This window comes from Littorina saxatilis, linkage group LG8 (genome assembly GCF_037325665.1).
Source record: "Littorina saxatilis isolate snail1 linkage group LG8, US_GU_Lsax_2.0, whole genome shotgun sequence".
NCBI classification, from domain to species: domain Eukaryota; kingdom Metazoa; phylum Mollusca; class Gastropoda; order Littorinimorpha; family Littorinidae; genus Littorina; species Littorina saxatilis.
The window spans coordinates 73,809,547-73,833,505 of NC_090252.1; the positions used below are offsets into that span (position 1 = coordinate 73,809,547).

The 23,959-nt window shown below is 47.5% G+C and overlaps 1 protein-coding gene across 7 annotated transcripts in view; it reads left to right on the plus strand.

Annotated features, from left to right (window-relative positions):
• Positions 1 to 23,959, plus strand: part of LOC138974324 (26S proteasome non-ATPase regulatory subunit 9-like) — a 28,613-nt gene that overhangs the window by 2,216 nt on the left and 2,438 nt on the right. Inside the window, exons 2-6 of one of the 7 annotated variants that reach the window (XR_011458401.1) lie at positions 1,357 to 1,459; positions 3,363 to 3,562; positions 6,725 to 6,826; positions 9,743 to 9,831; positions 20,334 to 20,412. Coding sequence is in view for 6 of the 7 variants with exons in the window: in XM_070347043.1 (XP_070203144.1) it covers positions 1,357 to 1,459; positions 3,363 to 3,562; positions 6,725 to 6,826; positions 9,743 to 9,831; positions 20,334 to 20,361 (522 nt within the window). In the remaining variant the exon portion in view is untranslated. Of the gene's footprint in view, positions 1 to 1,356; positions 1,460 to 3,362; positions 3,563 to 6,724; positions 6,827 to 9,583; positions 9,836 to 20,333; positions 20,413 to 23,959 lie in introns of those variants that run through there. The other 6 variants (XM_070347043.1, XM_070347041.1, XM_070347040.1 and 3 more) reach the window with 6 other exon arrangements.

Below are 23,959 nucleotides of genomic sequence, written 5' to 3' on the forward strand. Positions count from 1 at the left end.
GGTGTGTGAAGTGAAGTGAATAGCACAGAGAGGGGGTGAGGTGTGTGAAGTGAAGTGAATAGCACAGAGAGGGGGTGAGGTGTGTGAAGTGAAGTGAATAGCACAGAGAGGGGGTGAGGTGTGTGAAGTGAATAGCACAGAGATGGGGTGAGGTGTGTGAAGTGAATAGCACAAAGAGGGGGTGAGGTGTGTGAAGAGAATAGCACAGAGAGGGGGTGAGGTGTGTGAAGTGAATAGCACAAAGAGGGGGTGAGGTGTGTGAAGTGAAGTGAATAGCAAAGAGAGGGGGTGAGGTGTGTGAAGTGAATAGCACAAAGAGGGGGTGAGGTGTGTGAAGTGAATAGCACAGAGAGCGGGTGAGGTGTGTGAAGTGAATAGCACAGAGAGGGGGTGAGGTGTGTGAAGTGAAGTGAATAGCACAGAGAGGGGGTGAGGTGTGTGAAGTGAATAGCACAGAGAGGGGGTGAGGTGTGTGAAGTGAATAGCACAGAGAGCGGGTGAGGTGTGTGAAGTGAATAGCACAGAGAGGGGGTGAGGTGTGTGAAGTGAATAGCACAGAGAGAGGGTGAGGTGTGTGAAGTGAATAGCACAAAGAGGGGGTGAGGTGTGTGAAGTAAATAGCACAAAGAGGGGGTGAGGTGTGTGAAGTGAATAGCACAAAGAGGATGGAGGGAGGTGGGGGGTGGGTAGCTATTTGCCAATGCTAAGTAACAGCATGGAGGGGTGATGACACGGTCAGGTGAGGCGGCGGGGGTAGCTGTCTAGACAATGTGTGTGGGCTTGATTTAGAAAGCAGTCCTTCTCACAGCGGGGGCCAGGGGGTAGCTGTCTAGACAATGTGTGTGGGCTTGATTTAGCAAGCAGTCCTTCTCACAGCGGGGGCCAGGGGGTAGCTGTCTAGACAATGTGTGTGGGCTTGATATAGGAAGCAGTCCTTCTCACAGCGGGGGTTGTAGAGAAGGGACAGATTTTGAGATTGCCAGACGGGCGGTTAGACCAGGTACTTGAACTCGGCCGACACGTTTTCTACCTGCCTCAGGCGGGTGTTCAGGTACAGGTAGTGAATTATGTTTCATTGAAGTTTTTAATAGCTCTACCCGTTTTTTTCAGAAAATGTGACCTTTACTGTAATATCTAGGGAACATTCATGGGGTGAGTGTCTTTTTTCCCCATGATAAAAAAATTATGTTGGACATAGAGACAGACTGTAGTTTAAATGGTGACAAACTGAAGTATTGAATGTATTAGTTGTTTTAGCTTAACAGCTGTAACAATTTTGCAAGAAGTGAGATGTGTGTGTTGTTTTAGTACAAAGGTACAGCTGTAATTGTACGCAGTGACATGTGTTTGTTTCAGCAAAAGGGCGTGGGACTGGATGGACCGCTAGTGGACTCGGACGGATATCCCCGCAATGACATCGACGTCTACTCTGTCAGACATGCCCGACACAGGATTGCATGTATGTAGTCAGTGTGTGTGTGTAAGTGTCTGTGTGGGTGTGGGTGTCTATGTTAGTGGGTGTTTGTGGGTGTGTGTGTGTACAGTGTGGGTGTTTGTGTGTGTGTGTGTGTGGGTGGCACAAATGTCTCCTCTGTTTTCTGTCTGCTGTGTACTGTAGGGGTGTCGTGTGTATGGCAAGTGCAACAAAGTTTTAGATGTCTGAGAAGAGAATTGTACTCTTTTCCACGTATATAGATGTATACTTACACTTTGTTATCAGACAGACTTTAACTTGAAATGTTTAGTGTAACATGAAGTGTGTACATGAATGACATGTTACAGACCTACAGACAGACTACAGTGCTGTCATGAAGGACATAGAGACAGACAGTAACATGAAGTGTGTACATGAATGACATGTTACAGACAGACTACAGTGCTGTCATGAAGGACATTGAGACAGACAGTAACATGAAGTGTGTACATGAATGACATGTTACAGACAGACTACAGTGCTGTCATGAAGGGCATAGAGACAGACAGTAACATGAAGTGTGTACATGAATGACATGTTACAGACCTACAGACGGACTACAGTGCTGTCATGAAGGGCATAGAGACAGACAGTAACATGAAGTGTGTACATGAATGATGTGTTACATACCTACAGACAGACTACAGTGCTGTCATGAAGGACATAGAGACAGACAGTAACATGAAGTGTGTACATGAATGATGTGTTACATACCTACAGACAGACTACAGTGCTGTCATGAAGGACATAGAGACAGACAGTAACATGAAGTGTGTACATGAATGACATGTTATTGTTACAGGCCTACAGACAGACTACAGTGCTGTCATGAAGGACATAGAGACAGACAGTAACATGAAGTGTGTACATGAATGATGTGTTACATACCTACAGACAGACTACAGTGCTGTCATGAAGGACATAGAGACAGACTGTTACATGAAGTGTGTACATGAATGACATGTTACAGGCCTACAGACAGACTACAGTGCTGTCATGAAGGACATAGAGACAGACAGTAACATGAAGTGTGTACATGAATGACATGTTACAGACAGACTACAGTGCTGTCATGAAGGACATTGAGACAGACAGTAACATGAAGTGTGTACATGAATGACATGTTACAGACAGACTACAGTGCTGTCATGAAGGACATTGAGACAGACAGTAACATGAAGTGTGTACATGAATGACATGTTACAGGCCTACAGACGGACTACAGTGCTGTCATGAAGGGCATAGAGACAGACAGTAACATGAAGTGTGTACATGAATGATGTGTTACATACCTACAGACAGACTACAGTGCTGTCATGAAGGACATAGAGACAGACAGTAACATGAAGTGTGTACATGAATGATGTGTTACATACCTACAGACAGACTACAGTGCTGTCATGAAGGACATAGAGACAGACAGTAACAAGAAGTGTGTACATGAATGACATGTTACAGGCCTACAGACAGACTACAGTGCTGTCATGAAGGACATAGAGACAGACAGTAACATGAAGTGTGTACATGAATGATGTGTTACATACCTACAGACAGACTACAGTGCTGTCATGAAGGACATAGAGACAGACTGTTACATGAAGTGTGTACATGAATGACATGTTACAGGCCTACAGACAGACTACAGTGCTGTCATGAAGGACATAGAGACAGACAGTAACATGAAGTGTGTACATGAATGACATGTTACAGGCCTACAGACAGACTACAGTGCTGTCATGAAGGACATAGAGACAGACAGTAACATGAAGTGTGTACATGAATGACATGTTACAGGCCTACAGACAGACTACAGTGCTGTCATGAAGGACATAGAGACAGACTGTTGCAATGTAATACATGAAGTGTGTACATGAATGACATGTTACAGGCCTACAGACAGACTACAGTGCTGTCATGAAGGACATAGAGACAGAGCTGTACAGAATCCACGCTGAGCTGCGTGAGAGCCGAGAGGACGAGTCACATGACATCCCCATGGAGGTGACAGGCTCCGCCCCCACCTCCCCCCAAGCCCCGCCCTTCGTCACTGTGGACAGAGTGGATCCCTCTTCACCTGCCGCTGATGCTGTAAGTCATGTTTTCATTGCGTCGCTTAACTGCCGCATTGCTGCACGTTTTGGTAGTTACTTTTCTGTGGAAAGCTAGCTGCAACAAGACTTGCACTACCCCATTGCTGCAAGTTTTGGTCGCTACTTTTCTGTGAAAAGCTAGCCGCAACAAGTCTTGCACTACCCCATTGCTGCAAGTTTTGGTCGCTACTTTTCTGTGGAAAGTTAGCCGCAACAAGACTTGCACTACCCCATTGCTGCAAGTTGTGGTCGCTACTTTTCTGTGGAAAGCTAGCCGCAACAAGACGTGCACTACCCCATTGCTGCAAGTTTTAGTCACTACTTTTCTGTGGAAAGTTAGCCGCAACAAGACTTGCACTACCCCATTGCTGCAAGTTTTGGTCGCTACTTTTCTGTGGAAAGCTAGCCGCAACAAGACTTGCACTACCTCATTGCTGCAAGTTTTGGTCGCTACTTTTCTGTGGAAAGGTAGCCGCAACAAGACTTGCACTACTCCATTGCTGCAAGTTGTGGTCGCTACTTTTCTGTGGAAAGGTAGCCGCAACAAGACTTGCACTACTCCATTGCTGCAAGTTTTGGTCGCTACTTTTCTGTGGAAAGCTAGCCGCAACAAGACTTGCACTACCTCATTGCTGCAAGTTTTGGTCGCTACTTTTCTGTGGAAAGGTAGCCGCAACAAGACTTGCACTACCCCATTGCTGCAAGTTTTGGTCGCTACTTTTCTGTGGAAAGCTAGACGCAACAAGACGTGCACTACCTCATTGTGTGTGTGTGTTTAGGTGTTGTCAGATGCCAGTGTTGTCAGATGCCAGTGTTGTCAGATGCCAGTGTTGTCAGATGCCAGTGTTGTCAGATGCCAGTGTTGTCAGATGCCAGTGTTGTCAGATGCCAGTGTTGTCAGATGCCAATGTTGTCAGATGCCAGTGCTGTCAGATGCCAGTGTTGTCAGATGCCAGTGTTGTCAGATGCCAGTGTTGTCAGATGCCAGTGCTGTCAGATGCCAGTGTTGTCAGATGCCAGTGTTGTCAGATGCCAGTGCTGTCAGATGCCAGTGTTATCAGATGCCAGTGTTATCAGATGCCAGTGTTATCAGATGCCAGTGTTGTCAGATGCCAGTGCTGTCAGATGCCAGTGTTGTCAGATGCCAGTGTTGTCAGATGCCAGTGTTATCAGGTGCCAGTGTTGTCAGATGCCAGTGCTGTCAGATGCCAGTGTTATCAGATGCCAGTGTTGTCAGATGCCAGTGTTGTCAGATGCCAGTGTTGTCAGATGCCAGTGTTAACAGATGCCAGTGTTATCAGGTGCCAGTGTTGTCAGCTTCCAGTGTTGTCAGATGCCAGTGCTTCTGACAGAAGGACTAAGATCTTTTATATGCCACAGGGTTGGGGCATGGATACTGTCTCTGATTCTGCACATAACGTTGACCCATATTAGTCACATCCAGCAATCACAAATGGCACGGCATAAAGTCTTAAAACACTTCAAAGAAAAGGCACATGCTTAAAACTGGAAGAAAGGCGACGCAAAGTTTACTTTTGATGTCACATGCAAGTATGACCTGATTGCTTGAAATTGTGACGCGCATTGGGGCCCTGAATTGCATTCTAAAAGTTACGTTAACAACATCGGCTCCCTGTCAGCGATCGTGTGAACTTTTGCACTAACAAAATGATGACGTCACCTCTCAACCTCCGCATTGCGGCCTCTGCCAATAAAGATGACGCCACCTCTCAACCTCCGCCTTGCGGCCTCTGCCAATAAAGATGAAACAGAAGACAGTGATCTCCCCTCGGACCGACCAAACAAGTGGTCTGACTACAAGCCGACGTTTAGACATGCATGTTGTAACTATTGTGTGCATGTTGTAACTATTGTGTGTGTGCATGTTGTAACTATTGTGTGTGTGCATGTTGTAACTATTGTGTTGGTTAGTTGTTGGCTTTAACGTCCCTTCAACCTATGTGACGGTGTAACCACTTGATGCAAGTTTGTTTCTTTTGACCTTTTTACACCGTGGTCTCTGTCTTTGAAACCATTTACACGGTGGTCTCTGTCTTTGAAACCATTTACATTGAGGTCGATGACAGTAAAACTGTAGGTTCTAAATCTCAATTTCTCATGTCTCTTTACACTCGTTGCTTCAAATCTTGTTACAAGTCTTGATCTCTTTGAAACGTTATAACAAAACAGAAAGTGTCTGTGTGTGTGTACCTGTGTGTGTAAGTATGTGTAACACAAGTCATGATGGCTGTGTTGTTACAGGCCTACAGGTGGGTGATCAGGGGTGTGAGTTTGTCTCCATCAAACCTGTGTGTGTAGGTGTGTAGTGATGATGGCTGTGTTGTTACAGGCCTTCTGGTGGGTGATAAGGGGTGTGAGTTTGTCTCCATCAAACCTGTATGTGTAGGTGTGTAGTGATGATGGCTGTGTTGTTACAGGCCTACTGGTGGGTGATAAGGGGTGTGAGTTTGTCTCCATCAAACCTGTGTGTGTAGGTGTGTAGTGATGATGGCTGTGTTGTTACAGGCCTACAGGTGGGTGATCAGGGGTGTGAGTTTGTCTCCATCAAACCTGTGTGTGTAGGTGTGTAGTCATGATGGCTGTGTTGTTACAGGCCTACTGGTGGGTGATAAGGGGTGTGAGTTTGTCTCCATCAAACCTGTGTGTGTAGGTGTGTAGTGATGATGGCTGTGTTGTTACAGGCCTTCTGGTGGGTGATAAGGGGTGTGAGTTTGTCTCCATCAAACCTGTATGTGTAGGTGTGTAGTGATGATGGCTGTGTTGTTACAGGCCTACTGGTGGGTGATAAGGGGTGTGAGTTTGTCTCCATCAAACCTGTGTGTGTAGGTGTGTAGTGATGATGGCTGTGTTGTTACAGGCCTACAGGTGGGTGATCAGGGGTGTGAGTTTGTCTCCATCAAACCTGTGTGTGTCGGTGTGTAGTGATGATGGCTGTGTTGTTACAGGCCTACTGGTGGGTGATAAGGGGTGTGAGTTTGTCTCCATCAAACCTGTGTGTGTAGGTGTGTAGTGATGATGGCTGTGTTGTTACTGGCCTACAGGTGGGGGATGAGATTGTGGAGTTTGGCTCCGTCACCTCTCACAACTTGTGTGTACCTGTGTGTGTACCTGTGTAGTGATGATGGCTGTGTTGTTACAGGGTCTACAGGTGGGGGATGAGATCGTGGAGTTTGGCTCCGTCACCTCTCACAACTTCACTGGTCTAAAACAGATCGGGGAGCTGGTTCATCACAGCGTGGGGGTGAGTGTTACCTGTCAGTAGTGTTGCATGGTGAGTGTTACCTGTTAGTAGTGTTGCACCACCCCCCAGTTAACACCTCCCCCTTGTAACACCCCCCAGTTGAGACCTCCCCCTTGTAACACCCCCAGTTAAGACCTCCCCCCTTGTAACACCCCCAGTTAAGACCTCCCCCTTGTAACACCCCCAGTTAACACCTCCCCCTTGTAACACCCCCAGTTAAGACCTCCTCCCTTGTAACACCCCCAGTTAAGACCTCCCCCTTGTAACACCCCCAGTTAAGACCTCCCCCTTGTAACACCCCCAGTTAAGACCTCCTCCCTTGTAACACCCCCAGTTAACACCTCCCCCTTGTAACACCCCCCCAGTTGAGACCTCCCCCTTGTAACACCCCCAGTTGAGACCTCCCCCCTTGTAACACCCCAAGTTAAGATCTCCCCCCTTGTAACACCCCTCAGTTGAGACCTCCCCCCTTGTAACACCCCTCAGTTGAGACCTCCCCCCTTGTAACACCCCAAGTTAAGATCTCCCCCCTTGTAACACCCCTCAGTTGAGACCTCCCCCCTTGTAACACCCCAAGTTAAGACCTCCCCCTTGTAACACCCCTCAGTTGAGACCTCCCCCTTGTAACACCCCTCAGTTGAGACCTCCCCCCTTGTAACACCCCAAGTTAAGATCTCCCCCCTTGTAACACCCCTCAGTTGAGACCTCCCCCCTTGTAACACCCCAAGTTAAGATCTCCCCCATTGTAACACCCCAAGTTAAGATCTCCCCCCTTGTAACACCCCTCAGTTGGGATCTCCCCCCTTGTAACACCCCTCAGTTAAGACCTCCCCCCTTGTAACACCCCTCAGTTGAGACCTCCCCCCTTGTAACACCCCTCAGTTGAGATCTCCCCCCTTGTAACACCCCTCAGTTGAGACCTCCCCCCTTGTAACACCCCTCAGTTAAGACCTCCCCCCTTGTAACACCCCTCAGTTGAGACCTCCCCCTTGTAACACCCCTCAGTTAAGACCTCCCCCTTGTAACACCCCTCAGTTGAGACCTCCCCCTTGTAACACCCCTCAGTTGAGACCTCCCCCTTGTAACACCCCTCAGTTAAGACCTCCCCCTTGTAACACCCCTCAGTTGAGACCTCCCCCTTGTAACACCCCCAGTTAAGACCTCCCCCCTTGTAACACCCCCAGTTAAGATCTCCCCCCTTGTAACACCCCTCAGTTGAGACCTCCCCCCTTGTAACACCCCCAGTTAAGACCTCCCCCCTTGTAACACCCCCAGTTAAGACCTCCCCCCTTGTAACACCCCTCAGTTAAGACCTCCCCCCTTGTAACACCCCTCAGTTAAGATCTCCCCCCTTGTAACACCCCCAGTTGAGACCTCCCCCTTGTAACACCCCTCAGTTGAGACCTCCCCCCTTGTAACACCCTCAGTTGAGACCTCCCCCCTTGTAACACCCCTCAGTTGAGACCTCCCCCCTTGTAACACCCCCAGTTAAGACCTCCCCCCTTGTAACACCCCTCAGTTAAGACCTCCCCCCTTGTAACACCCCTCAGTTAAGACCTCCCCCCTTGTAACACCCCTCAGTTGAGACCTCCCCCTTGTAACACCCCAAGTTAAGATCTCCCCCCTTGTAACACCCCTCAGTTAAGATCTCCCCCCTTGTAACACCCCTCAGTTAAGACCTCCCCCTTGTAACACCCCTCAGTTAAGACCTCCCCCCTTGTAACACCCCTCAGTTAAGACCTCCCCCCTTGTAACACCCCTCAGTTGAGACCTCCCCCTTGTAACACCCCAAGTTAAGACCTCCTCCCTTGTAACACCCCCCAGTTAAGACCTCCCCCCTTGTAACACCCCTCAGTTGAGACTTCCCCCTTGTAACACCCCAAGTTAACACCTTCCCCCTTGTAACACCCCTCAGTTGAGACATCCCCCCCTTGTAACACCCCTCAGTTAAGACCTCCCCCCTTGTAACACCCCTCAGTTGAGACCTCCCCCTTGTAACACCCCTCAGTTGAGACCTCCCCCCTTGTAACACCCCTCAGTTAAGACCTCCCCCCTTGTAACACCCCTCAGTTGAGACCTCCCCCTTGTAACACCCCTCAGTTGAGACCTCCCCCCTTGTAACACCCCTCAGTTCAGACCTCCCCCCTTGTAACACCCCTCAGTTGAGACCTCCCCCCTTGTAACACCCCTCAGTTCAGACCTCCCCCCTTGTAACACCCCTCAGTTGAGACCTCCCCCCTTGTAACACCCCTCAGTTCAGACCTCCCCCCTTGTAACACCCCTCAGTTGAGACCTCCCCCCTTGTAACACCCCTCAGTTCAGACCTCCCCCCTTGTAACACCCCCAGTTAAGACCTCCCCCCTTGTAACACCCCTCAGTTAAGACCTCCCCCCCTTGTAACACCCCTCAGTTAAGACCTCCCCCTTGTAACACCCCTCAGTTCAGACCTCCCCCTTGTAACACCCCTCAGTTAAGACCTCCCCCCTTGTAACACCCCCAGTTAACACCTCCCCCCTTGTAACACCCCTCAATTAAGACCTCCCCCTTGTAACACCCCCAGTTAAGACCTCCCCCTAACTGGGGTGTGTTACAAGGGGGGATGATGACGATGACGACAACGACGACGTTGTCGACGACGACGATGATGATGACAACAATGATGTTGATGGTGATGATGACAACAATGATGTTGATGGTGATGATGACAACAATGATGTTGATGGTGATGATGACAACAATGATGTTGACGTGTAACAGAGACCGGTGCGTGTGGCGGTGATGATGACAACAATGATGTTGACGTGTAACAGAGACCGGTGCGTGTGGTGGTGATGATGACAACAATGATGTTGACGTGTAACAGAGACCGGTGCGTGTGGTGGTGATGATGACAACAATGATGTTGACGTGTAACAGAGACCGGTGCGTGTGGCGGTGCTGAGGCAGGAGAAGAGCGTGTTGATCTGTCTCACACCGGGACCCTGGAGTGGACGTGGAAACTTGGGGTGAGTGGTCACTGCTTGTCTCCCTTATATCGCTCTCTGCTTGGAGCAAACTTGCATGGGTCCCCGAAAGCTTAATAGATTGTATGAATGATAAAAAAACACCTAACTAACTGACTAACTAGAGTCACACAAGCTAAGCTTTCTTATACGGCTCACTGCTTGTCTCCCTTGTATTGTTCACTGGCAACATATTGACCTAATTCAGGAAACTAGCCGGGTACCATGCGATATTTGGTGGCTTGTTGTCAGGTACCATAAGATCTTTGGTGGCACCCCCCGCGGGTTAGGGGGAAGAATTTACCCGATGCTCCCCAGCATGTCGTAAGAGGCGACTAACAGATTCTGTTTCTCCTTTTACCCTTGTTAAGTGTTTCTTGTATAGAATATAGTCAAATTTTGTAAAGATTTTAGTCAAGCAGTATGTAAGAAATGTTAAGTCCTTTGTACTGGAAACTTGCATTCTCCCAGTAAGCTAATATATTGTACTACGTTGCAAGCCCCTGGAGCAAATTTTTGATTAGTGCTTTTGTGAACAAGAAACAATTGACAAGAGGCTCTATCCCATCTCCCCCCCTTTCCCCGTCGCGATATAACCTTCGTTGTTGAAAACGATGTTAAACACCAAATAAAGAAAGAAAGATCTTTGGTGGCTTGTTGTCAGGTCACTAGCCAGGTACCATGTGATGTTTGGTGGCTTGTTGTCAGGTCACTAGCCATGTACCATGAGATGTTTGGTGGCTTGTTGTCAGGTCACTAGCCAGGTACCATGAGATGTTTGGTGGCTTGTTGTCAGGCCACTAGCCAGGTACCATGCGATGTTTGGTGGCTTGTTGTCAGGTCACTAGCCAGGTACCATGCGATGTTTGGTGGCTTGTTGTCAGGTCACTAGCCAGGTACCATGCGATGTTTGGTGGCTTGTTGTCAGGTCACTAGCCAGGTACCATGAGATGTTTGGTGGCTTGTTGTCAGGTCACTAGCCATGTACCATGAGATGTTTGGTGGCTTGTTGTCAGGCCACTAGCCAGGTACCATGCGATGTTTGGTGGCTTGTTGTCAGGTCACTAGCCATGTACCATGCGATGTTTGGTGGCTTGTTGTCAGGTCACTAGCCAGGTACCATGCGATGTTTGGTGGCTTGTTGTCAGGCCACTAGCCAGGTACCATGCGATGTTTGGTGGCTTGTTGTCAGGTCACTAGCCAGGTACCATGAGATGTTTGGTGGCTTGTTGTCAGGTCACTAGCCAGGTACCATGCGATGTTTGGTGGCTTGTTGTCAGGTCACTAGCCAGGTACCATGCGATGTTTGGTGGCTTGTTGTCAGGTCACTAGCCAGGTACCATGTGATGTTTGGTGGCTTGTTGTCAGGCCACTAGCCAGGTACCATGAGATGTTTGGTGGCTTGTTGTCAGGTCACTAGCCAGGTACCATGCGATGTTTGGTGGCTTGTTGTCAGGTCACTAGCCAGGATCCATGCGATGTTTGGTGGCTTGTTGTCAGGTCACTAGCCAGGTACCATGCAATGTTTGGTGGCTTGTTGTCAGGTCACTAGCCAGGTACCATGCAATGTTTGGTGGCTTGTTGTCAGGTCACTAGCCAGGTACCATGCGATGTTTGGTGGCTTGTTGTCAGGTCACTAGCCAGGTACCATGCGATGTTTGGTGGCTTGTTGTCAGGTCACTAGCCAGGTACCATGAGATGTTTGGTGGCTTGTTGTCAGGTCACTAGCCAGGTACCATGAGATGTTTGGTGGCTTGTTGTCAGGTCACTAGCCAGGTACCATGCGATGTTTGGTGGCTTGTTGTCAGGTCACTAGCCAGGTACCATGCGATGTTTGGTGGCTTGTTGTCAGGTCACTAGCCAGGTACCATGCGATGTTTGGTGGCTTGTTGTCAGGTCACTAGCCAGGTACCATGCGATGTTTGGTGGCTTGTTGTCAGGTCACTAGCCAGGTACCATGCGATGTTTGGTGGCTTGTTGTCAGGTCACTAGCCAGGTACCATGAGATGTTTGGTGGCTTGTTGTCAGGTCACTAGCCAGGTACCATGCGATGTTTGGTGGCTTGTTGTCAGGTCACTAGCCAGGTACCATGAGATGTTTGGTGGCTTGTTGTCAGGTCACTAGCCAGGTACCATGCGATGTTTGGTGGCTTGTTGTCAGGTCACTAGCCAGGTACCACGCGATGTTTGGTGGCTTGTTGTCAGGTCACTTGCCAGGTACCATGAGATGTTTGGTGGCTTGTTGTCAGGTCACTAGCCGGGTACCATGCGATGTTTGGTGGCTTGTTGTCAGGCCACTAGCCAGGTACCATGCGATGTTTGGTGGCTTGTTGTCAGGTCACTAGCCAGGTACCATGAGATGTTTGGTGGCTTGTTGTCAGGTCACTAGCCGGGTACCATGCGATGTTTGGTGGCTTGTTGTCAGGTCACTTGCCAGGTACCATGAGATGTTTGGTGGCTTGTTGTCAGGTCACTAGCCAGGTACCATGCGATGTTTGGTGGCTTGTTGTCAGGTCACTAGCCAGGTACCATGCGATGTTTGGTGGCTTGTTGTCAGGTCACTTGCCAGGTACCATGAGATGTTTGGTGGCTTGTTGTCAGGTCACTAGCCGGGTACCATGAGATGTTTGGTGGCTTGTTGTCAGGTCACTAGCCAGGTACCATGAGATGTTTGGTGGCTTGTTGTCAGGTCACTAGCCAGGTACCATGCGATGTTTGGTGGCTTGTTGTCAGGTCACTAGCCAGGTACCACGCGATGTTTGGTGGCTTGTTGTCAGGTCACTAGCCAGGTACCATGAGATGTTTGGTGGCTTGTTGTCAGGCGATGTTTGGTGGCTTGTTGTCAGGGGATGTATGGTGGCTTGTTGTCAGGGGATGTATGGTGGCTTGTTGTCAGGGGATGTATGGTGGCTTGTTGTCAGGGGATGTATGGTGGCTTGTTGTCAGGGGATGTATGGTGGCTTGTTGTCAGGGGATGTATGGTGGCTTGTTGTCAGGGGATGTATGGTGGCTTGTTGTCAGGGGATGTATGGTGGCTTGTTGTCAGGGGATGTTTGGTGGCTTGTTGTCAGGGGATGTATGGTGGCTTGTTGTCAGGGGATGTATGGTGGCTTGTTGTCAGGGGATGTATGGTGGCTTGTTGTCAGGGGATGTATGGTGGCTTGTTGTCAGGGGATGTTTGGTGGCTTGTTGTCAGGGGATGTATGGTGGCTTGTTGTCAGGGGATGTATGGTGGCTTGTTGTCAGGGGATGTATGGTGGCTTGTTGTCAGGCGATGTTTGGTGGCTTGTTGTCAGGGGATGTTTGGTGGCTTGTTGTCAGGGGATGTTTGGTGGCTTGTTGTCAGGGGATGTATTAGGTTGGGACATTTGGTGCAATCACAGTTTGCTAAGTTTACTACAGAGGCTTCAAGCTAGTGTACAACAATGGAGACCAACACGCGGCATGATATCATCGTCCTCACTTTGTTACCAGTCATAATAAGCTGGAGACCAACACGCGGCATGATATCACTGTCCTCACTTTGTTACCAGTCATAATAAGCTGGAGACCAACACGCGGCATGATATCATTGTCCTCACTTGGTTACCAGTCATAATAAGCTGGAGACCAACACGCGGCATGATATCACTGTCCTCACTTTGTTACCAGTCATAATAAGCTGGAGACCAACACGCGGCATGATATCATTGTCCTTACTTTGTTACCAGTCATAATAAGCTGGAGACCGACACGCGGCATGATATCATTGTCCTCACTTTGTTACCAGTCATAATAAGCTGGAGACCAACACGCGGCATGATATCATTGTCCTCACTTTGTTACCAGTCATAATAAGCTGGAGACCAACACGCGGCATATCATTGTCCTCACTTTGTTACCAGTCATAATAAGCTGGAGACCAACACGCGGCATGATATCATTGTCCTCACTTTGTTACCAGTCATAATAAGCTGGAGACCAACACGCGGCATATCATTGTCCTCACTTTGTTACCAGTCATAATAAGCTGGATATCATTGTCCTCACTTTGTTACCAGTCATAATAAGCTGGATATCATTGTCCTCACTTTGTTACCAGTCATAATAAGCTGGATATCATTGTCCTCACTTTGTTACCAGTCATAATAAGCTGGATATCATCGTCCTCACTTTGTTACCAGTCATAATAAGCTGGGGACCAACACGCGGCATGATATCACTGTCCTCACTTTGTTACCAGTCATAAGAAGCATGATATCATTGTCCTCACTTTGTTACCAGTCATAATAAGCATGATATCATTGTCCTCACTTTGTTACCAGTCATAATAAGCATGATATCACTGTCCTCACTTTGTTACCAGTCATAATAAGCATGATATCATTGTCCTCACTTTGTTACCAGTCATAATAAGCATGATATCATTGTCCTCACTTTGTTACCAGTCATAATAAGCATGATATCATTGTCCTCACTTTGTTACCAGTCACAATAAGCATGATATCACTGTCCTCACTTTGTTACCAGTCATAATAAGCATGATATCATTGTCCTCACTTTGTTACCAGTCATAATAAGCATGATATCATTGTCCTCACTTTGTTACCAGTCATAATAAGCATGATATCATCGTCCTCACTTTGTTACCAGTCATAATAAGCTGGAGACCAACACGCTGCATGATATCATTGTCCTCACTTTGTTACCAGTCATAATAAGCTGGAGACCAACACGCGGCATGATATCATTGTCCTCACTTTGTTACCAGTCATAATACACTGGAGACCAACACGCGGCATGATATCACTGTCCTCACTTTGTTACCAGTCATAATAAGCTGGAGACCAACACGCGGCATGATATCACTGTCCTCACTTTGTTACCAGTCATAATAAGCTGGAGACCAACACGCTGCATGATATCATTGTCCTCACTTTGTTACCAGTCATAATAAACTGGAGACCAACACGCGGCATGATATCATTGTCCTCACTTTGTTACCAGTCATAATAAGCTGGAGACCAACACGCGGCATGATATCATTGTCCTCATTTTGTTACCAGTCATAATAAGCTGGAGACCAACACGCGGCATGATATCATTGTCCTCACTTTGTTACCAGTCATAATAAGCTGGAGACCAACATGCGGCATGATATCATTGTCCTCACTTTGTTACCAGTCATAATAAGCTGGAGACCAACACGCGGCATGATATCATTGTCCTCACTTTGTTACCAGTCATAATAAGCTGGAGACCAACACGCGGCATGATATCATTGTCCTCACTTTGTTACCAGTCATAATAAGCTGGAGACCAACACGCGGCATGATATCATTGTCCTCACTTTGTTACCAGTCATAATAAGCTGGAGACCAACACGCGGCATGATATCATTGTCCTCACTTTGTTACCAGTCATAATAAGCTGGAGACCAACACGCGGCATGATATCATTGTCCTCACTTTGTTACCAGTCATAATAAGCTGGAGACCAACACGCGGCATGATATCATTGTCCTCACTTTGTTACCAGTCATAATAAGCTGGAGACCAACACGCGGCATGATATCATTGTCCTCATTTTGTTACCAGTCATAATAAGCTGGAGACCAACACGCGGCATGATATCATTGTCCTCACTTTGTTACCAGTCATAATAAGCTGGAGACCAACACGCGGCATGATATCATTGTCCTCATTTTGTTACCAGTTTTCAGTCATAATAAGCTGGATATCATTGTCCTCATTTTGTTACCAGTCATAATAAGCTGGAGACCAACACGCTGCATGATATCATTGTCCTCATTTTGTTACCAGTTTTCAGTCATAATAAGCTTCGTGTACACTTCATTGGGGTGTGCACATTAAAGATCCCACGATTGACAAAAGGGTCTTTCCTGGCAAAATTGTATAGGCATAGATAAAAATGTCCACCAAAATACCCGTGTGACTTGGAATAATAGGCCGTGAAAAGTAGGATATGCGCCGAAATGGCTGCGATCTGCTGGCCGATGTGAATGCGTGATGTATTGTGTAAGATAAGATAAGATTTTATATAGTCCATGAGGGTAACCTCACAGAAATTCGGGCTGCTTTCTCCCTGGGGAAAGCGAGCTGCCATACAGTATACGGCGCTACCCATTTTTTAAATTTTTTCCTGCATGCGTGTATTCATGTTTCCAAGCCCTGAGACTTAATGCCGTGTGAGATGGAATTTTTTTACACTTTATTTCAAGTCACACGGGTATTTGGTGGACATTTTTATCTATGCCTATACAATTTTGCCAGGAAAGACCCTTTTGTCAATCGTGGGATCTTTAACGTGCACACCCCAATGTAGTGTACACGAAGGGACCTCGGTTTTTCGTCTCATCCGAAAGACTAGCACTTGAACCCACCACCTAGGTTAGGAAAGGGGGGAGAAAATTGCGGCCTGACCCAGGCCTGAACACGCAACCTCTCGCTTCCGAGCGCAAGTGCGTTACCACTCGGCCACCCAGCGTAAAAAAAAATTCCACCTCACACGGCATAAATAAATCCCTGCGCCTTAAATATGTGCGCAATATGAATTGCATCAAATAAAAAAATAAAAAAATAAATAAATCCCTGCGCTTAGAACTGTACCCACGGAATACGCGCGATATAAGCCTCATATTATTATTATTATTATTATTGTGATCATTTTTATGCGCCTAATCTAGATATAGCCCTAGGCGCTTACATATTAATTTCTGCCGTTTCAAATGGAATTTTTTACAGACAGACAGACAAACAGACATTTTTTACACACAATATATAACGCATTCACATCGGCCAGTAAAGCTCAGTAGCCTATTAGGCGAGCATTCACCTTTCACGGCCTTTATTCCAAGTCGAACGGGTATTTGGTGGACATTTTTATCTATGCCTATACAATTTTGCCAGGAAAGACCCTTTTGTCAATCGTGGGATCTTTAACGTGCACACCCCAATGTAGTGTACACGAAGGGACCTCGGTTTTTCGTCTCATCCGAAAGACTAGCACTTGAACCCACCACCTAGGTTAGGAAAGGGGGGAGAAAATTGCGGCCTGACCCAGGGTCGAACACGCAACCTCTCGCTTCCGAGCGCAAGTGCGTTACCACTCGGCCACCCAGTCCCAATATTGATTGATTGATTGATATCACACACTGTCCTCATTTTGTTACCAGTTCCCGTGTCATGTCATTCAAACTTCCCGTGTCATGTCATTCAAACTTCCTGTGCCAATGAAGGCACTCATTGTGTGCTATCTTGCACAATGTTTGGATCAAAGATTTCAAGTTTTGACTAAATGTTTTAACGTAGAGGGGGAATAGAGACGAGGGTCGTGGTGTATGTGTGTCTGTCTGTCTGTGCGTGTGTGTGTGTAGAGCGATTCAGAGTAAACTACTGGACCGATCTTTATGAAATTGTTCATGAGAGTTCCTGGGAATGATATCCCCGGATGTTTTTTTCTTTTTTTCGATAAATGTCTTTGATGACGTCATATCCGGCTTTTTGTAAAAGTTGAGGCGGCACTGTCACACCCTCATTTTTCAAATTGATTGAAATTTTGGCCAAGCAATCTTCGACGAAGGCCGGACTTCGGTATTGCATTTCAGCTTGGTGGCTTAAAAATTAATTAATGACTTTGGTCATTAAAAATCTGAAAATTGTTAAAAAAAATTTTTTTTTATAAAACGATCCAAATTTACGTTCATCTTATTCTTCATCATTTCCTGATTCCAAAAACATATAAATATGTTATATTTGGATTAAAAACAAGCTCTGAAAATTAAAAATATAAAAATTATGATCAAAATTAAATTTTCGAAATCAATTTTAAAACACTTTCATCTAATTCCTTGTCGGTTCCTGATTCCAAAAACATATAGAAATGATATGTTTGGATTAAAAACACGCTCAGAAAGTTAAAACGAAGAGAGGTACAGTAAAGCGTGCTATGAAGCACAGCGCAACCGCTTCCGCGCCAAACAGGCTCGTCACTTTCACTGCCTTTTGCACTAGCGGCGGACTACGTTCAGTTTCATTCTGTGAGTTCCACAGCTTGACTAAATGTAGTAATTTTGCCTTACGCGACTTGTTTGTTGTTGTTGAGAAAGTTTGAATGAAATGACACGGGAATGATTGTTTCAGTTTGGGTACATTGAATTGTGTGCTGAATAACTGTCTTGCTAAGTGGAGTTCATTGTGTGATTGTGTCATCGTGTCATCGTGCTACACAGTAGTACACTAACAACAGCACAACCTCTGTGCTTTGTAGTCAACTGTCGACGGGCGTAATGGCTTGGTGGTAAGACGCCGGCCTCCAAAGCGGAAGGTCGTGGGTTTGAATCCCGGCCGTGCATGGTGGGTTAAGGTGGAGATTTTTCCGATCTCTCAGGTCAACTTATGTGCACACCTGCTTGTGCCTTATACCCCTTCGTGTGTACACGCAAGCACAAGATCAAGTGCGCACAGAAAAGATCCTGTAGTCCATGTCAGAGTTCGGTGGGTTATAGAAACACAAAAATAACCAGCATGCTTCCTCCGAAAGCAGCGTATGGCTGCCTAAATGGCGGGGTAAAAACGGTCATAAACGTAAAAATCCACTCGTGCAAAAACACGAGTGTACGTGGGAGTTTCAGCCCACAAACGCAGAAGAAGAAGAAGAAGTAGTCAAGTGTCAACACATTCCCTCCCCTGTCAAACTCCACTCATCTGACCAGGTCTACGTTATACAGCACAGGCGCTATAGCATTGTGGTTAAGACGCCCTTCTTCCGTGTGGAAGGCTTGGGGTTCAAATCCCGGCTGCGTCTGGTCGGAAAGGTTGGAACATTTTGTGATCTCTCAGACCTGGCAACACCTTACCCCCTTAGTGTGTACAGGACAGCCTACTAAAGCAGTAAGATTGGTCTCCGTCATCATGCTACGTACAATCAGAGAGCCAATCCCTTGACACATTACACATTTAACACTGTCTGCTAGTTCCTTGTGTCACACACTGAGAGTTGTACACATAATGAGAGCACCGTTCTACTGAACTCAAACCACCAAGCCATGGCAGCCAGGCTACCGGTTTGCCCACACTGTGAGTTGTACACATAATGAGAGCACCGTTCTACTGAACTCAAACCACCAAGCCATGGCAGCTAGGCTACCGGTTTGCCCACACTGTGAGTTGTACACATAATGAGAGCACCGTTCTACCTAAACTCAAACCACCAAGCCATGGCAGCTAGGCTACCGGTTTGCCCACACTGTGAGTTGTACACATAATGTGAGCACCGTTCTACTGAACTCAAACCACCAAGCCATGGCAGCCAGGCTACCGGTTTGCCCACACTGTGAGTTGTACACATAATGAGAGCACCGTTCTACCTAAACTCAAACCACCAAGCCATGGCAGCCAGGCTACCGGTTTGCCCACACTGAGAGTTGTACACATAATGAGAGCACCGTTCTACCTAAACTCAAACCACCAAGCCATGGCAGCTAGGCTACCGGTTTGCCCACACTGAGAGTTGTACACATAATGTGAGCACCGTTCTACTGAACTCAAACCACCAAGCCATGGCAGCCAGGCTACCGGTTTGCCCACACTGTGAGTTGTACACATAATGAGAGCACCGTTCTACTGAACTCAAACCACCAAGCCATGGCAGCTAGGCTACCGGTTTGCCCACACTGAGAGTTGTACACATAATGAGAGCACCGTTCTACTGAACTCAAACCACCAAGCCATGGCAGCCAGGCTACCGGTTTGCCCACACTGAAAGTTGTACACATAATTATTATTCTCTTTATTTATATAGCGCCTTATCCGAAGTTCAAAGCGCTTTATGCCGTGTGAGATGGAATTTTTTACACAATATATCACGCATTCACATCGACCAGCAAACCTCAAGCCTGTTAGGCGAATGTTCACCTTTTGCGGCCTTTATTCCAAGTCACACGGGTATTTGATGGACATTTTTATCTATGCCTATACAATTTTGCCAGGAAAGACCCTTTTGTCAATCGTGGGATCTTTAACGTGCACACCCCAATATAGTGTACACGAAGGGACCTCAGTTTTTCGTCTCATCCGAAAGACTAGCACTTGAACCCACCATCTAGGTTAGGAAAGGGGGGAGAAAATAGCGGCCTGACCCAGGGTCGAACACGCAACCTCTCGATTCCGAGCGCAAGTGCGTTACCACTCGGCCACCCAGTCCTAATGAGAGCACCGTTTTACTGAACTCAAACCACCAAGCCATGGCAGCCAGGCTACCGGTTTGCCCACACTGAAAGTTGTACACATAATGAGAGCACCGTTCTATACCTAAACTCAAGCCACCAAGCCATGGCAGCCAGGCTACCGGTTTGCCAACACCAGGTGTCACACACACTTGCCCCTCTGTGTTGGGGGTGCAACATCGTGTTCAAAATAGTAGGTGTGAAACACTAGGTGTAAAACAGTAGGTGTAAAACAGTGTGTGTAAAACGAGATCAACACACAGGTGCTGTTTGTGTTCCAGGTGCAACATCGTGGCCATCAAGAGATAGTGCGGCCACCACTGCTCTGCTTCACCCTGCAACACCCCTCGCTGTGTGTAGGTCTGTGTGTAGGTCTGTGTGTGTGCGTGCATGTGTGTGTTTGTGTCAGTGTGTGTCAGTGTGTGTGTTGCATAGTGTACCTCTGTGTGGTTGCAACAGAATTACTCTGTGTGAATGTGATGAGATACTGCAGTGCTCATTACTTTGACTGTGTGTGAGTGAGTGATATGGAGAGAAACAGGGCAGCCAACACTGGTACATGTGGCAATGATCAGATGTGTTGTGCATCAGATAGAAACAGGGCAGAGCTGGGGAGAGCTCAATATACACCGACACTGCAGGCTGCTTTAAACAGCTATTGTGTTTTCAGCGTAGCACTATAGGGTCCGATATTTAGACAAGACAAGCATTATACTTGTCACTATCCAATCACAAACCCCGAATGGTGCAGATGAAGAGGGCAACTTGTGGCTGTTTTATTTATCTGACACACAGTAAACTGATGATGCCCACTATGTGCACAAAGCCAACAAAATGACAACACACATTTTACATAGAAAGTGTACATCTGACAAGGCAGCACTGCTAGCACTGTGCACCGCTGTCACTAACAATGTTCACCATGTACAGCACTGCTAGCACTGTGCACCGCTGTCACTAACAATGTTCACCATGTACAGCACTGCTAGCACTGTGCACCGCTGTCACTAACAATGTTCACCATGTACAGCACTGCTAGCACTGTGCACCGCTGTCACTAACAATGTTCACCATGTACAGCACTGCTAGCACTGTGCACCGCTGTCACTAACAATGTTCACCATGTACAGCACTGCTAGCACTGTGCACCGCTGTCACTAACAATGTTCACCATGTACAGCACTGCTAGCACTGTGCACCGCTGTCACTAACAATGTTCACCATGTACAGCACTGCTAGCACTGTGCACCGCTGTCACTAACAATGTTCACCATGTACAGCACTGCTAGCACTGTGCACCGCTGTCACTAACAATGTTCACCATGTACAAGGCAGCACTGCTAGCACTGTGCACCGCTGTCACTAACAATGTTCACCATGTACAGCACTGCTAGCACTGTGCACCGCTGTCACTAACAATGTTCACCATGTACAAGGCAGCACTGCTAGCACTGTGCACCGCTGTCACTAACAATGTTCACCATGTACAGCGCTGCTAGCACTGTGCACCGCTGTCACTAACAATGTTCACCATGTACAGCACTGCTAGCACTGTGCACCGCTGTCACTAACAATGTTCACCATGTACAGCACTGCTAGCACTGTGCACCGCTGTCACTAACAATGTTCACCATGTACAGCGCTGCTAGCACTGTGCACCGCTGTCACTAACAATGTTCACCATGTACAGCGCTGCTAGCACTGTGCACCGCTGTCACTAACAATGTTCACCATGTACAGCACTGCTAGCACTGTGCACCGCTGTCACTAACAATGTTCACCATGTACAAGACATGTACAGCACTGCTAGCACTGTGCACAGCTGTCACTAACAATGTTCACCATGTACAGCACTGCTAGCACTGTGCACCGCTGTCACTAACAATGTTCACCATGTACAAGGCAGCACTGCTAGCACTGTGCACCGCTGTCACTAACAATGTTCACCATGTACAAGGCAGCACTGCTAGCACTGTGCACAGCTGTCACTAACAATGTTCACCATGTACAGCACTGCTAGCACTGTGCACCGCTGTCACTAACAATGTTCACCATGTACAAGGCAGCACTGCTAGCACTGTGCACCGCTGTCACTAACAATGTTCACCATGTACAGCACTGCTAGCACTGTGCACCGCTGTCACTAACAATGTTCACCATGTACAAGGCAGCACTGCTAGCACTGTGCACCGCTGTCACTAACAATGTTCACCATGTACAAGGCAGCACTGCTAGCACTGTGCACCGCTGTCACTAACAATGTTCACCATGTACAGCACTGCTAGCACTGTGCACCGCTGTCACTAACAATGTTCACCATGTACAAGGCAGCACTGCTAGCACTGTGCACAGCTGTCACTAACAATGTTCACCATGTACAGCACTGCTAGCACTGTGCACCGCTGTCACTAACAATGTTCACCATGTACAAGGCAGCACTAGCTGCTAGCACTGTGCACCGCTGTCACTGACAATGTTCACCATGTACAGCACTGCTAGCACTGTGCACCGCTGTCACTAACAATGTTCACCATGTACAAGGCAGCACTAGCTGCTAGCACTGTGCACAGCTGTCACTGACAATGTTCACCATGTACAGCACTGCTAGCACTGTGCACCGCTGTCACTAACAATGTTCACCATGTACAGCACTGCTAGCACTGTGCACCGCTGTCACTAACAATGTTCACCATGTACAAGGCAGCACTGCTAGCACTGTGCACAGCTGTCACTAACCATGTTCACCATGTACAAGACATGTACAGCACTGCTAGCACTGTGCACCGCTGTCACTAACAATGTTCACCATGTACAAGGCAGCACTGCTAGCACTGTGCACAGCTGTCACTAACCATGTTCACGGTGTACAAGACATGTACAGCACTGCTAGCACTGTGCACCGCTGTCACTAACCATGTTCACCATGTACAAGACATGTACAGCACTGCTAGCACTGTGCACAGCTGTCACTAACCATGTTCACCATGTACAAGACATGTACAGCACTGCTAGCACTGTGCACAGCTGTCACTAACAATGTTCACCATGTACAAGACATGTACAGCACTGCTAGCACTGTGCACAGCTGTCACTAACAATGTTCACGGTGTACAAGACATGTACAGCACTGCTAGCACTGTGCACAGCTGTCACTAACCATGTTCACCATGTACAAGACATGTACAGCAGTGCTAGCACTGTGCACAGCTGTCACTAGCAATGTTCACCATGTACAAGACATGTACAGCACTGCTAGCACTGTGCACAGCTGTCACTAACCATGTTCACCATGTACAAGACATGTACAGCACTGCTAGCACTGTGCACAGCTGTCACTAACAATGTTCACCATGTACAGCACTGCTAGCACTGTGCACCGCTGTCACTAACAATGTTCACCATGTACAGCACTGCTAGCACTGTGCACCGCTGTCACTAACAATGTTCACCATGTACAAGACATGTACAGCACTGCTAGCACTGTGCACCGCTGTCACTAACCATGTTCACCATGTACAAGACATGTACAGCACTGCTAGCACTGTGCACAGCTGTCACTAACAATGTTCACCATGTACAAGGCAGCACTGCTAGCACTGTGCACAGCTGTCACTAACCATGTTCACGGTGTACAAGACATGTACAGCACTGCTAGCACTGTGCACAGCTGTCACTAACCATGTTCACGGTGTACAAGACATGTACAGCACTGCTAGCACTGTGCACAGCTGTCACTAACCATGTTCACGGTGTACAAGACATGTACAGCACTGCTAGCACTGTGCACAGCTGTCACTAACCATGTTCACGGTGTACAAGACATGTACAGCACTGCTAGCACTGTGCACAGCTGTCACTAACAATGTTCACCGTGTACAAGACGTACAGCAATCACACCACACACACA